The 16,156-nt window shown below is 35.7% G+C and overlaps 1 protein-coding gene across 4 annotated transcripts in view; it reads right to left on the bottom strand.

Annotated features, from left to right (window-relative positions):
- Positions 1-8,219: 8,219 nt before the first annotated feature.
- Positions 8,220-16,156, bottom strand: part of LOC131028561 (OVARIAN TUMOR DOMAIN-containing deubiquitinating enzyme 3) — a 139,141-nt gene continuing 131,204 nt past the window's right edge. For 2 of the 4 annotated variants that reach the window (XM_057958865.2, XM_057958866.2), the window contains exons 7-8: positions 14,546-14,599; positions 8,220-8,601 (exon numbers count right to left, since the gene is read on the bottom strand). In XM_057958865.2, the coding sequence (XP_057814848.2) occupies positions 8,455-8,601; positions 14,546-14,599 (201 nt within the window). In that variant the 3' untranslated portion in view covers positions 8,220-8,454. Of the gene's footprint in view, positions 8,602-8,862; positions 9,061-14,545; positions 14,600-16,156 lie in introns of those variants that run through there. The other 2 variants (XM_057958863.2, XM_057958864.2) reach the window with 1 other exon arrangement.

Raw genomic sequence — 16,156 nt, 5'->3', positions numbered from 1 at the left:
TGCTAAATAAGGAGCATGATGTACCTCAGTCAAGATCAAGGTACGAAAATCATCCATAAGTGAAAAATAAATACAACCAAGATGACACAAAAGTCCATTTGACTCTAAAGAATATCCAAAAAAATGATCCTCAAAGACTCTCCTCAACTCAATCTCTACTCTAACCTCTTGATACAAGGTGTCTCTAGGAAGTGCCTTGAGGATACAACTTTGCAAATCCACACCAAGAGTCATCACGAAAATCTCATGTCTCCTCCTAATCAAGGCATCTGCAACAACATTCTTCTTACACTGAATGTAATGGACATCAAAATCATACTTACAAAGAAACTCCATCCATCGATGTTGCCTAGCATTAAGGTTTGGTTGGGTAAATATAGACTATAAGCTATGATGATCACTATGCAATTCAAACCGATAGCCAAAAAGAAAAAGCCTCCAATGCACAAGTGCATGCACAATTGATGCTAACTCCAAATCATGGGTGGGGTAGTTCAGCTCATGTTCATTCAACTTATGAGACTCATATGCAATCAAATGTCCATCTCACAAGCAAAGCTCACTCAACTCTTGCATGGTGATACAATAAGGTGCCTTGTAAATAGGCTCAGCTTCGAGAACAAGCTCAATATGGAAGTCTATATCATGCTTAGGCAACATACCTGGGATGTCTCTCAAGAACACATGTACACACTCACAAAGAATAGGGTGACCATCAAGAGATACCTCCCAGTTCTCACCCTCATCGAGATCACTCACTGAGACGGCGAACAAATGACAACCTTGCTGCATACACCACTTCAACTGCATAGCGGGGATCATATGTAAGAAATTGGGTCTCTGGACTCCTATAAGCTCAACTCCCCCTCCAAGATCATTCAAACACTTAACCGACTTACATTGGAAATCAATACAATCTTGATGAGCATCTAACTAATCCATGCCCAAAACAACTCCATATGGCCCCAAAGGAGGGACAAGAAGGTCTATGGTGGTAGTGAAGGTGCCCAAATCCAACACATAACCATGGACTAGGGAATATATCACCACCTTGGAAATAGAAGCTAACTCAACTTGCCAACTATCATCTTGCCTTGCTACCGCAAGCTACCGCAAGGCCACATTGCTCCACAAGAAAGGGGGATATAAAAGAATCTAAAGCACCATAATTAAATAAAACAAAGACAAAAATACCACATAACACACCTGAAGTCTCAATTACTGTGCCCTGATGGCCAACCTGATGGTTATCAATCATTGCAAATAACTTGTGAGATGCACCTACATCCCCAATTGTAGGCTTGGAAGTGGCCTACCTTTGACTAGCTCCTAAAAACTAATCTTTGAGGATATTGAATTGTTATGCGACCATACTGGCCACATCTATAACAACCTACTTTACCATAGCCATGACTTGTTGAAGGTGCACTAGATTGATGGAAACTAAGCCTACTAGATCTCTACGATGCATTCTGAGATGGCTAACTATGATGGGGCTCTAAAGTTTGTCCTGTCCTACTATGATTTGGAGGATGATGTCCCCTAAAACGTTGTCTACTAGAGTGATCCTAAGAGGCCCTCTAACACTGATGCTATTGATAACCTCACCTAGGAGGTGCAAAATGTGTCCTAGAGGATCCTACGAGGTAAGACTAAGTGCCTTGTACTCCTAAACCTATGAAGGTGCACTCCCAACTTGTATTGTTGTCTTACCTCCAAATCCTCTACCCAGATTCTCCTCAACCAATCTTGCCTTCTCTACAACAACCTCCAATGTCTTGGGCTCAAAGACTCAAAGACCACCACTGATGTGGGCATTAAGGCCCCAAACAAAGTGTTGTACCAACATAGGTTCATCTTCAATAATTCTAGCATGCTACTTGAGCTTGAAGAATCAATGCTCCAATTTATCTATGATTATAGCCATATGATGAAGCTCATGGAACTCATCATCATGCCTCTAACAATAATACTTTGAAAGGAAATGTGCATAAAATCTCTTTAAGAAGATCTCCAATGATATCAAGGCAATGTCTAAATGGAGCTTTTACTCCTCCATACGCTACCATGTAGAAGCAAAACCCCTAAGATGCATAATGACACAATAAGACCTAGTATTATTGTTGTAAGGATGTATAACAAAGCACCGATCAAGATCTATCAACCACATCTTTGCCTCAGTACCACCAATAGAGCCCTGAAAGGTAGGTGGGTGAGACCTAAGAAGATCCCTCCAAGGATATTGTCATGCTCTGCCTCTATGTGTTGTCTCCTACGAACAATCCTAGAAAGACTAGGGCCACAAGAACACTCTCTGTCACGCTATTCGATGAACATGAATCCTCTTGCTGAGATAAATGTTCTATGATCTGCTGAAGTAAATGAAGCACTCAAGAACCCCCAAGTCCACCATCCTGACCACCAAGATTCTCTGCATGTTGTTCATCCTGATGTCCAGCTTGATCCTACTCTTGATGATTAACCTGATACTCCTCTTGATGATCCTCTTGAAGAGGATTCAATCAAGTACCCGGACGGTTACCTCACCCTCACCCTCAATTACAACCACTACCGTTAGGAGGCATCCTTCAAACACCACAAGACATACATCATCAAAAACATTAACATATCTATAAGCCATGCTAATTCAATGAGAATAAAGTGATAAACATCAACGAGAACAATGTAACAAGCACACGTCACTCATGCCAAAAATAATGGGCACATATACACTAGAGCTTCTAGCATTTGAACATGGGCTCTAATACTTGATGCAATGCCCTGCCAAGGAACATTAGAGGATTTGAATAAAAGCACAAGAAATGCATGGAAATAATTTTGTTTTTAAAACATTAAATGAGAACATACACGTGAACTAAGTTCACACCTCAAGATTAGGTTAGCTATTCGCCAACAACTTTGCATTAGGGAAGGCTAAATATTCAACTATGGCACAAACTCATCTAAGGGTTCCCTAACATTGTTACCTTTGTAATGTATCTAAGCATGGTTCATGACCTCATGACCAACTAAGAGATAACTCAATAATTTTTTTACTCATTACATTACCTGTCTATGTTCATCTTAAAGAAAAAATTGAAGTTTTTCTATGACAACATCATAATTTAGGATCAAATGACAAGAATGCATAATCATGTGTGGTGACCGATTCCAACATTGATCCACTAACATCTACTCTACTCAAATCAATATGTTTTCACTACACCATTCTCGTCTTAGAGTGTTCATAATATACAATCCTCAATGATTACAATGCTTGAATCAAATAACAATTACTTTACAACTTGCAATGAAAAAGGAAGATAAAGATCAAGTAACGAAGAAGGTGAAGAAGCTCTCCAAGGTGCTCATGAACAAGTCCATCAGTCCCCAACAGTGGTGTGGAATGCTACCTAACCATGTGATACACGTAGGTCCAACCCACAATGCTCGTTGAGATAATCACAAGACCTAGACACTCAAGAAAGACAACATGAATACAATAGGTTTACACTCACATTATATATCGTGTATACATAACATACACTATCAAACAATATGCAATGCAAAACCATGAGAAGAAGATACCCATCCATGAATCCATCAGGGTCAAGCTACTCAAGGCATTATATTCTAAAGTGGAGTGGAGGGAGTGTCATCATATGTGCTCATGAGGACACACCATACGAAATTGAGCATCCTCTCATACAGATGAAAGTAACGATTGCGCAAGTCCTATCACTACATGAGTGAGCATACCTCTCCAAGCAAGTCCCAACGCTCCATGTGTGAGCATGCCTTCCCGGGTTATCCATAGCCTCATGATAGCACTCATGACACGCTTGAGGAATTCAACTTATCTTATCAATTCTTAACCCAAGTTTATTATTGTGTTATCACTAATTAACAAACTCCCCAATCAAATTGCCTAGTGTACCAGTTACGGGCCACAGACACGATTGGGAGCCACTTCCTAGGCTAACTCTAGGATCTAATCCTAGGCTTATCCCAACAACATGGATACAATGCAATACATAAACAATAACAATATCAAGAGAACATATAATCAATGCATAACAAAGCCATTACTCACAGAGCAATGTAAAGGTCTCAAAATCATGAGTTCGATCTCAGATTGACCCCAATCCATGTATTGAGTGCAATTCTCTATGGGATATCATAGAAACATACCTTGACATCACAATTTATCTCACTAAAGGCCAATCAAACTCAAAAACCATGGCAAAAAGGAGAAACAACTCAAACGTGATAACAGAGAAGGCTAAAACCCAAAACATAGCTCATGCCAATCAATTGCATGAATCTGGAAGCAATCACACGATTCTTTGAGCAACTGTGTAATTCTAACAACAATTGCACAATTCTTGGTTGCAATTGCATAATTCTTTTTGTGCGTGAATTTGCACTAGATGGCATCTAGGGCATCACATTTGACAAACATAAGGCTTAGAATGCAAAATTGAGAACCAATCCATTTGAGAACTACCTCATGACACCATACAAACACAAACACAATACCCATACACGAATCCCAAAGAAAATTGGGCAACATTTCCCCATAAACATTTCATTTCTACATCAAATTCAAACACAACAATCAAACACATAGGAGATCCCAACAAAACCACAACATTATCATAACTCATTTCCTAATGCATCATAAATAGTCAACGAAGATCAAATTGAAGAACAAAAAGGGAATGAAGAGAACCTACCTCAAGATTGGAGAAATTCTCAAACACAAACTGCAACCTTCACACTCCACCTATGCTCACAAGATTTGGACAGCTTCAAGACTCCCACAATCCAATTCATTTAACACCACACCCACAAAATTTCTCCTCCAAAATCCTCCAAGATCAACACAATTTGGCAATAAAGAGAGTTTTTTGAGAGAACATGAAAAAATACTCTATATGGAAAATGAGCTCAATTAGAAGTTATATGCTCTCTTTTTGGAGAAGGGGATTTAAAAACCAAATTAAACTTACAAACCACTAAACTCCCAAAAGCCTCAGATATAAAATCACTCAAATAACTTTAATCCAAATACATATATGACATAATACACATTAAATTATATCATTAAATTGTAACTATATTGCTAGATACCACTAATATTAATATTAAAGTGACAACAATATGCACTTGCCAACTTATGCACATACAATCTTTACTGACTTTTTGTTGAATATCTGAAATACTAAGAGGGGAAGGGTGAATCAGTATTCCCTTGAACTTATTAAAACTTCTAACTAACCAATCACATAACATAATTTAAATGTAGTAAAGGAAATTAACACAAAGCACATAGCACCGGATTTGTACGTCGAGAACCTAGTATGGGAAAAACTACAAAGAGAGTGATCTCTCAAGGATAGTGTAATATGTAACTAGTTACACAGTACAAGGAGTGGCTCACTTCCAGTGGGGGCTCACTACCAGTGAGAGGCTTATAGCCAAAATACAAAAATTGAAATGTTAAAGTTGCATCTGACATATGTATGAATTACAGTTTTGTTGAAGTACACAAACTGCTTTTACATCAACTGTGCACTGCACAACAACATTCACATCCACATAGTTTTTCACATATACAATATGTACACAATAGTTGTTTTTCAACAACCATACTTCTATCTTGCAAAACTGATGATTACATATATCCACACCAAATATTCTAATAAGTCGGCTCAATAGGAAAAGGGGTGAGACCGATATATCCACACACAACAACAAAATGTCTTCATAAGACGTCGGCTTCAATCTTGATTCCAAAATACCATGTAGAACACGCCTCCAATATAACCGGATAGGACCAAATCCAAATTCGCCTTGTAGATTTTGCCTTCATCATGTAACCGAACCCAAAATGCCTTCCGATGAAGTAGATACCAGAGCTCAAAACTGCATGAAGTAATCATACATACATTGCATAATAAAAGAGCAAAAGTAACAAACCAATAACATGTACTGAAGCAAACTGACGGACCAAACCAAAACATACATGTCAGACTACAAACCACATCAATGACATCAATGACTACATGCCAATACTTTTCATAGTATGCAATAGGGTAATCAGACATTACAGTGATGGCAACCCAAATGTGTAATCACATGAATTAGGGGTGAATCGTCCTAATTAGGAATGATGGCTTAGGCTAGGAAACATGTTTAGCCTTGTGCTATCTCCTATAACCATCATTACAGATATGGGAACGCTCATACCTTTGATGCTAGTAGAGTCGATGCTCTGTACTTGCATTAACCCAAACATATAAACACTTGTGCATGCATATACATATAATATAATATAACTAAAACATCATTATTCATTTCCCAATCGGGGTCACATAAAAAGCATGGTCAATAACATCATATCTCATCTAAACATTACATCATCAAAGCATCATCAAGTAATCACATCACAATTGGTATAGTCAAAACATTCTCATATAATAATCCAGACATCATCATATAACATCATGTCACAAAATATCTAGTCAAATAACATTCACCACTCAAATCAGCCCTCAAATCATGATCTCATGGAATCTCTTCCATGCTTTCATATCAAGTCTAACACATAGCTACAAGAATCCATAAACCAAACAAGAACAATAATTATTCTCTTTAATTAGATTTAATTAACAATAGATGTTCTTTAAATTTTACATACTAGTGCCATTTGAAACCAAGCTCCCAATGAATCTCCAGTTCATCCTTGGACTCTAATGTCCTTTTTTAATGTTTAAAAAGATAGATCTCATTCCTTGTATATTCAACTTCTTCTAAGGGTATAAAACTTCGTCCAACAACATAATTTCTATGCAAGCTTCAACCCTTATGAGAATAGCTCCACAACTTCCTATCAAACCAACTTGTTCTTTGCTAAAAACACATATGATTGATTTAATGCTTCTCTTTATGGAATTGATTACTAAAAACTTTTCATTACACTTTATTTATAACACTGAATAATTCCATCGCATGACCTCTCTTAACCATTTATTACTTAACCAATGTCCTTTCATATCTCGTCCAAAATAGCTATTTTCCTATAGTGTGCCCTCCAATCACAATGGCCTAGCATAGACCAAAATATTCTCCTTGTTTTTTTACTCCAAGTGTTTATGCCTTATCAAGATTCATGATAATGATCCGACCTTATCACTCTTCCAATCTATTCTCCAAAATAACTTATGTAAATCTCTTATGTGTTTTTCAATAGCATTCTCTTATCCAATTTACTAGCAAGCTCAAGTCCCTACAGTTTCAACCAGCACTTTGATACCAATATAAGAAACCCAAAAATGTGAAAATATTTTTTTTATTTGCATTAACAATATTACACCAATTATCAAGTCAGCCCTCCTCATCATTCTCCCAAACAGCTAGAATGGACTCCTCTAAGATGCCCCTATCACCATACTCCACGTCTGAGCCACCATCATCGACATCATTATGAGAAGAAACACCCTTATGAATGCTGATACAAGGAGCAATTGTTGCAAGGATTTTGGCCTTGAAAGCAGAAACTGCCTTTGACTTCATCTTCGCCTTCATCTTTCAGCTTATTCTTAATAGTTTAGTTATAACAGATAACAGAAGATGAAAATTTGGTTAAAAAAGATAATTTCAATATCCCACTTTGACATAAAAAGGTAGCACATTATTATGAGATCACCCAATTATATGATTTATCTATTTCAGTAACCTCGTGCAATTTCACACTTAATATTTCATTGTTATAAAGGTTTATGCATAGAACTTCTTCACTCTAGTCTAAACAAATTTTAATCTTTGTTTCCCTCTTCCTTACAAAAAACAATGAAGGCTATATATTCATTTGATCCGTTTTCTTTAACATGAATACCAAATCTGTCTTAGATCCTATTGGCTGTGCACTTTGTGCTACTTAAACTTCAATAATTTAAGATGTCTTCAGAACCCATAGCAAGGTTTGATGAATGGCTTATCTAATAGAATTATGATTACATCTCTCGAAAACCATCCTCTAAAGAGAGTTCACTAAATTCAAAAGCCCTCCAACTTCAAATGAGTTTGTCTTACTATTTCAAAGAGTTGACAACCATCTGCTAGATGTTTTGGTGAGTCAAGCTCTATGGGAAACAGCAAAGATGAAGTACCTAATCTGCACTAAAAATCAATTTACTGCCATTGCTATGAATGTAGATTTTTCACTATGCTTATGCTTTATAACATATAACAAATGTGTTCTATTCTCACCAGATCTCATCAGAATTAACCCACAAGATCAAACTAGATTGGAAAAATATAGCTTTTTTCTTTCAAATAAGGAGAATTACAAGACATCTCAAATCAGGAATAATGTGTTCAACCCCAAGAGAAAGAGCTTCTGTTCTGTTATTTGAGGTCAATGACAAGATAGAGCTGAAGGTAGCATAGTCAAATAAGTAGATCATAGTGATTGCTTCCACTATACAAAATTCTCACAGGTTTGCGAGCTTTTCTTTCTTTGGATGGCTTCATGAACTCTGTGCCATATTCAGCAATTGGAATAAAGCCTGTACCCCACATTCCTCTTTGTTTTGCCTGCACGAGTACCCCATATTCTTGCTAAGTTAGAAAAAAAAAAAAACACTGGGAAAAAGATATCAGATGAATCCGACTGATCTGTATAAAAGCATAAAAAAAAAAAGAATCTTTAAATGTTAACAGGCGAAAAAATGAGCATCAATAGAATTTAACAGACAAACTCCTGTGGTAAAACATGCATGAAAAAATGAAAGCGTGTCAATATAATTAGACTCCTGAGGGAAAACATAAAATGGAAAAAGGAAATTAACTATGTCATTTCAGTTGATACTCTTAGTTGTACACTATCACTTGAATAGATAAGAGTAGCTCTACTGCAGCTGGTTGCAAGGTGCACAAGTCAACATTAGATCTTCTTTTTAATCCAAGGTTACATGTAGTCAGGAATTTGTCCAGATGTGATCTCGAGGCAAGTGGGGCACTTTTGAGCAACTGAAAGTGGCCCAGGTTCAATTGCTAGCAGACAAAATTTTGTAGGAATCAGGATTAAATATGTATAAAATGATTAACAGAATTTATATTTTCAAGTGACATAAGTGAACACACAAACATATTATACTCAAGTTGATTTTACAATGTCAAATATGCATTTATCAAGTTTGTTTCTTTTCAACCACTTGGGATAACCATCAAGTATTTATCAATAATTAAAAAACTATCCAAACCAAAAATTATTATAGCGACAAACCTTTAATAATGCATAACGACAAAAATTCCCCCCCACCCTCTCCTAGCCAATTACAATATACCAAAAACTGAATGCACATTATTAATCTATAAGATTAATATTTACATTCCCTCCCTTAGGCTCAAGAAGTATAGTTGAACCAAGTATTCCTTCGAATTTTTCAAACTTCTCTCATCCAACTGCTTTTCTGTGAAGATATGCTAGCTGGGCTGCAGCTGAATAATAATTCAGTGTACATTACAATAATATACATGACGTTGTATCAAATGAACATTCTGTTGATATGTTTTCTTCAACCATGAAAAACTGAAACTTTTGATATTTTGATTGCAAAATGTACTGGCTATAGGAGAGGTGTTGATAAACCTGTTGTTTAAGAATCCTTTTGAGCCATACTATTTTTCTAGTTAACTCAAAAGCTGCCATATATTTTGCTCCCGCTGAGCACACAGCTTGCACTAACTATTTCTAATGTTTCCAAAAAATGACTGGTGATCCTAGATGCATTAGGAAACCTTAAGTAGATTTCCCATATTCCAAGTCAGCTGCACAATAGGAATTGAATATCCAACTAATGTGATGTCTGCTGCCTTGGAACATTTGAGACCATAGATTTGAGTTCCATTTAGATACCAAAGAAAACCATTTTCTGCCAACCAATGATTTTTTCTAAGTTGTTGCATGAATTTAGTGAGGATTCAAACAGCAAAAGGGATGTCTAGTTGTGTTGTAGTTGCATAAATCACACTTCCAACAAGATGCCTGTACTTAGTTGCATCAACAAACTCCACAGCATCATCTAGTTTGAGTTTTAAACTTCATTCCACAGGGCCCTTGAGTGGTTTGCAGTCCAACATTCCAAATCTGTTCAGATCAATATATTTTTGTTGAGTAATAAAGATATGCTTGGGTTTTTGAATCACTTGAATAATTGAATGATAATGAGAGCATCCCTAATCAGTCATTCCAAACCCTTTCTTCAATTCTTCATTCATAGCCACACTAAGCTTTTCATATTAAACTATGCTCCACAGAGTTTTGAGGATGGGGATGAAAGGGGACGGTGGGACATGTTTCTCGTACGCAGTACTTTTGGGCCATTTTTTAGGGCATGGCTGTTCAAAAAAAAGGGAAATTTTAAAAAATATAAAGAAATTTCAAATATGCATATCATAACATTGATAAAACATTCATCATAGACATTGTAGAAGCTTAATACATAGCATTAGACTTGAATTGAGATTTCAAATGAGAATCGACAAACATTTTACCAAAATTCAAATGCTTTCATTATCAATAAACATATGTCATAAACATCCATAGCTATGAAATGACAAACTGTAAACAATAAACATAGAAGTCCATAATCAGTTTTCCACAATAATGTCAAGATAGTTATATGGCTATCCATAATCAACACATGGTAGGTCTAAGAGTCTAAATCAAATTCAGAGCTTGAGTTTGAGTCACTGCTAGTATGAGGGGCTGCCTCAACCAATGGAACCCCAACCAATCCCAAATGTGTCTCCTCCACCACAACCTACATAGCATCTTCGAGATTGACATCCCAATGTAAGGATGGCGTCTAACGATACTCAGGAATCTGGCGTTCCTATAACCGCAATGCACTGTGAATAGCCACTAACTTCTCCGATTGTCTAGAGGTAAGGTTGTTCCTCTTGACTAATTGGATGAAGCTATATGTAGACCAATTCCTCTCTGCAGTAGAGGAACTGACAACCTATGAAAGAAGATGAATAAAAAGGGGAAAACATTATAATAATAAAGTATAATGCCTAAGGGGTCAATTTTTTTTAAAAGGCATAGATTTTATTAAAAATAAAAAGTTGAAAAATATGGAAACCCTAAAAGTGACGACCTAGGGTTTGGAGCCTTTTAAAAAAGCATTTGGAGGTCATTCTTCATCATTCTTTTGATCATTTTTTATCTCTCATTTGAAGAATAGCAGCTCTGTGATCAGATTTGCAGCATATAGGTGTTGGAGGTCGAAAACTCTTCAATCCCAAGCAAGCTTGGACGAAACCCCAAGCCATACTTCGGGGAAATTCACTAAAGATTTCCATTTGGGCTTCAAGATTCAGTCTTAATCAGCATTCTCAGACCTGCAACAGAAAGGAGATCAGACATTGGAGACAATTAAGGGCAGCAAATAACAATTTTCAGCTCCAAGAGATCATCCTATGCTAGCCGTACCTTCTTGGCGACATCAGCAGGGTTAAAAAAATAAATCAACAGCAATAAGGGTTTGAATTCTGTAGTAAACTCATTGTTAAGGGTAGAAATCAGCAAATAAATGGTTTTATCAGACTTTCTCATGCTTATATGAGCAGTGAGCATTTCTTTGAGGATTACAAGGCAAATTCAATAATCTTGCTTGGGAGACTGGAGGAATTGGTAGAAGAACTACTTGATTGTTCAAAAAAAAAAATTTATAATTCTAGTGGAAGCAAATAAACCTCATTGGAGGTATTGTCTCAGCTTGATAGCTCTATATTGTCATTCCTGGTGAGATCCTTCAATAAAAAGTGCACTTCCGGGCTAGGCATTTGGACTCTTGATATGAAATTTGTCTATTGTGGTGAAATAAGCACATTTATTAAAATTATAGTTTGCTATTGTAAATTTCAGAATTCTGGAATTATTTTTCGGTCAATTTATTTCCTTGTATTTCACATTCAATATTCATTCCAAGCCAAAAAACACAAAAAATAAGAAAAACATCAAAAACAAAACAAAATCAACAAAATACCTTCGCTGACCAAAGACAAAAATTGGAGACAAAATCAGCAGATTGGATAATATTTCAGTTCGGAATCTTACACGAGGTCTTCGATGAGTATGTCTTCACAAAGTCAAGGTAGAACTCATAGTGGCAGCGAATAGTATAAAGAGATGAAAAACATGAATAAAACAGTGATGATTTGCAAGACTCCCATAGAATATTTTATATTATATTTGATGGGAAAAACACTTTAAAAAGGATATCTTCTTGTTGTGAAAGAAAGCATGGTAGTGCCATCACAATTTGAAAAATGATCACAACACTAGTGATTAAGAAAGAAAAGGTTAATATACATGGAAGTGATTCAGATATTCTGCAGAGGTCAAAGTGCAAAACAAACAATGATTAACAATAATCCAAAGGATGAATAGCAACTAAGAAGTGAATTTTATTAAAGACTATATTAAGGTTGTTACAGCAGCAATGACTTCCTTATGTAATGTACAGCGACTATAGTATGGAGAACAAAAGAAAAGATCAGTAGATATGTTACTTCCTCATCAAGATACACAACAATGTTATTAGAGATAAAGACTATGAACAGCGATTAAATTAGAGCAACAGATATTATCATAATTTGGAGCAATTAAATTGTTTATATTTATCATATACATAACTAAAGAGCAGTGATTAAGATTTTATTAAGCAACATAAACCAAGGCTTTCTAAAGAGTATGGAGCATAGAAGTCAGCGATTTGCTTAAGAGGGAGCTATTATTAATGATGCAACAATCATTATGATTAATAAATGATTTATGAATAAGACAAAAGATGACAAGGAGCGAATAATATCATAAGGGACTAGTGATCAAAGCTTGTGCGATTAAGACAAAGCAGTGATCAATATTAAAATGATAGGATTTGTTTAAAAAGGCTACAGTTGATATTTATGTGTAGTGATGACTACTATTAGTTGCAAGTGATATGATTCATTATCAAAGGTGATGTAACTTTGTTAGTGAATTCTTTGGCAGAGATTCATTGAGGTGTTGTGTCCTTTGTGAAAAGTCACTTGTATTCAAAAAGACATATCTTTTGAGATATATATAAATGTATAGTGAAGGAATCGATTTGAAAAATAAGCAAGTATTCAATGAAATATTTTTGAGTATAAGGAAGAGGAAGAGGCAGAAAAATGAAGAGTAATTCTAATTTATTCTAGAAGAAAGCATGTGTGAATGCATGAAAAAGGTATGAGCAGATATACATATAGAATAAGATCATTGTAGACCTGAGAAGAACATAAAGAGAATATTATTGCACATTTAAAGAAGAGTTTAGAACAGATTTTGAGAGAGAAATTGTGATCACATTGTGGCTGATTTGTGGTCTGATTTATATCAGATTTGAAGGTGGCATAAAGAACTACATTATAGCAAAATAGTGAAGAGAATTCTGTGGGAAACCTTATAGTCATTTCATAGTTTGGGTGTTCAAAAAAGTGCCTGGGCAGTACGGGACAGCCAAACATCCCCAAGACAGCCATGGGATGCCTAGGCATCCCCTGGCCATCTCGAGGATGCCTGGCCATCCCCCACGACCCAGGCACATCCCTTAAACCTCCAGGAAACATTTCTTTTCTTTTTTGCATGGATGGGAAACGAATCAGGTATGGTGGAAAAATGTGTACCATACCCAGGGACATTTCCCTGTAGAGTACAGGTTATAAACAAATCATTCACATAAACAACTATATATACAACTCTCTTATAAGTTTTTCCTACCATGGTCGTGGGGCTTTATTCAAACCATACAACAATTTAATAAGCCCACAGACTTGTTCTTGACCTTTGACTACATATCCTTCTGGTTGAGTCATATACACTGGTACCTTGAGATCACTATTTACGAATGCAGTTTTCATGTCCATTTGATGAAATTTTCTTCCATTTTTTGCTAAAAGGGCTAACAAAGCATGAATGGTGTTCCACTTCATTGTAGATGCAAAGATAAAGTTAGTAAACACACAATTACCCATTGAAAAGAGAAAGATGAGTTGTAAATATTGTAAAATCAAAAAATGTTAAACCACACAATCCTTATTTGCAAGTACATAGAGGCTCACCCTACATCGACTATCCTCTTCTTTTGCAAGGAGCAGGACATAACAAATAAATTTAGTAAACACACAATTACCCCTCACCGAATAGAGAGAGATAGAACTGTAAAATATATTATATCCGAAATAGATAAAACCACACAATCTTACATTGCATTTGCACAAGTGCTTGTGCTACATTTACTATGCTCTCATTTTACAAGGAACAAGACAATTACACAAAGCATGGCATATGGGAGACTCTACAAATACTCACCCTGCATCTGCCATGCTCATAACTTACAAATTGCAAGAAAATTGCATCAAGTTTCTTATAGTAATATTTTAAATCAACAATACTATTTGCATATCCAGAATCACTAAAAGAACAATTAGCAATAAAATGCAGTACCTCAAACTCTGGTATGTACACAATGATTGGCTGGGAACACATCTTTGACAGAACCTATCACAGATACAACTTATCAGGAAAAATAAAACAGTACATTGAATACATGAGAGTTGAAATCTTTTGCAAAAGATAAATTCTCAATAAATGAATCCACAATTAACAATAATATATGATTCTTAATATGAGAAACCCACATGTAAGTGACAATGAAGAAATACATCATCAAGTCGTAGCAATGATAACTAATTCAAGAAAAATTTAATTTTATCATTTCATCAAGTGAACCACAAAAATAAAATGCAGAAATATATTCTAATTTCTAACCCCTTGGCATGAAATTGGTGAGATCCATGGGGTTTATTCTTCTCAGTTTTGAGGATGATTGGATGTAATTGCTACTGTTTGAGCTTATGTAGTAAAAACGGTCAGTTTGCATTGATCAGTATGCTCCTTAAAGCAAGCATCTTCTTGATTTACTCAAGCAAGATCATCATCCATAGCCATGAATAAGTGAAATTGGTTACAAACTTAAAAGATTAGGCTTATTACTTCTTACATCTGCTAAATATTTTGAAAGGGACTTTACCTGTTCTCTGAGAAGATTATTCTTTTATCGCAAAGACATTAAGCTTGTGTGACCATTGTCTGTACTTACATAGAGAGGCTGGTCCTTCGTAGATTTGAAAGTCTGATAGCTCACTTGATTGATAAGGGTGTCTAATTGATTGACCTTCAAATTTGACTTGGAAGTAACATTTAAAAAATTCCTCTGAAAATGAACATTTGTGACAGGTAAGGTATTTTAAGGCAAATTTAAGGGGCAATATCACAGTCACGAGCATTTTATGTACAAGCTTCTATGACACACTGATTTGAGTGCTATGCAGCACAAGCACAAAACTAGATCCTCTAGCAAATGCAAGTGTGACACAGGGTACCCAGAAACACTTTTTAGAATTAATATGAATGAATGACCTGGATTAAATCCCCTAGTTTCTAAAGATAAAGATGGTGTATAAGCCCATAGCCAATCATAAAACTTTAAATCTTCATAGTGGTAGAATGCTTCTCTATTAGATGCAGCTTCGTTGTTTACATTCTTATTTATGCTCATCTTCCTCCCAGTGGGTCCAAGTTCTGTGGTTTTAAACCCATGTTTCATGGTGTTTCCAAGATAGGGATGGGGATGGCAGGGAATAGTGGGATGCATTTCCGGGACAGCAGGGAATAGGCAGCCTTTCTTTAGCGGACAATAGGTGATACAGTTAAAAAAGAGAAAACATTTAAAATATAGAAAACTTCAATCATTGACATAGAATTCATCATACACATTATAGAACCATATTATAGAATTCACATTTTGTTATATTATACAAGATTAATATTAATGATATTTTCTTAACCCTAAACTATCTACATATAAATTTTATATGTACAATCTGAACTTTGCAAACTAACTTGTGTATTGCAAGAGTTTTCATGAGGAGAAAAGAAGCAGTCAATTACACCTAAAGCTTGAAGCAATAAGAAAGCTCCATGGGATCAAAAAGGGACTAAGGGCCACACCCATTAAGAATACAAAGTACACATAAAAACAAGTTTATCTAGGAA

The sequence above is a fragment of the Cryptomeria japonica genome, chromosome 8, assembly GCF_030272615.1.
Source record: "Cryptomeria japonica chromosome 8, Sugi_1.0, whole genome shotgun sequence".
Classification (NCBI taxonomy): domain Eukaryota; kingdom Viridiplantae; phylum Streptophyta; class Pinopsida; order Cupressales; family Cupressaceae; genus Cryptomeria; species Cryptomeria japonica.
This window is presented reverse-complemented; position numbering and strand designations above follow the sequence as displayed.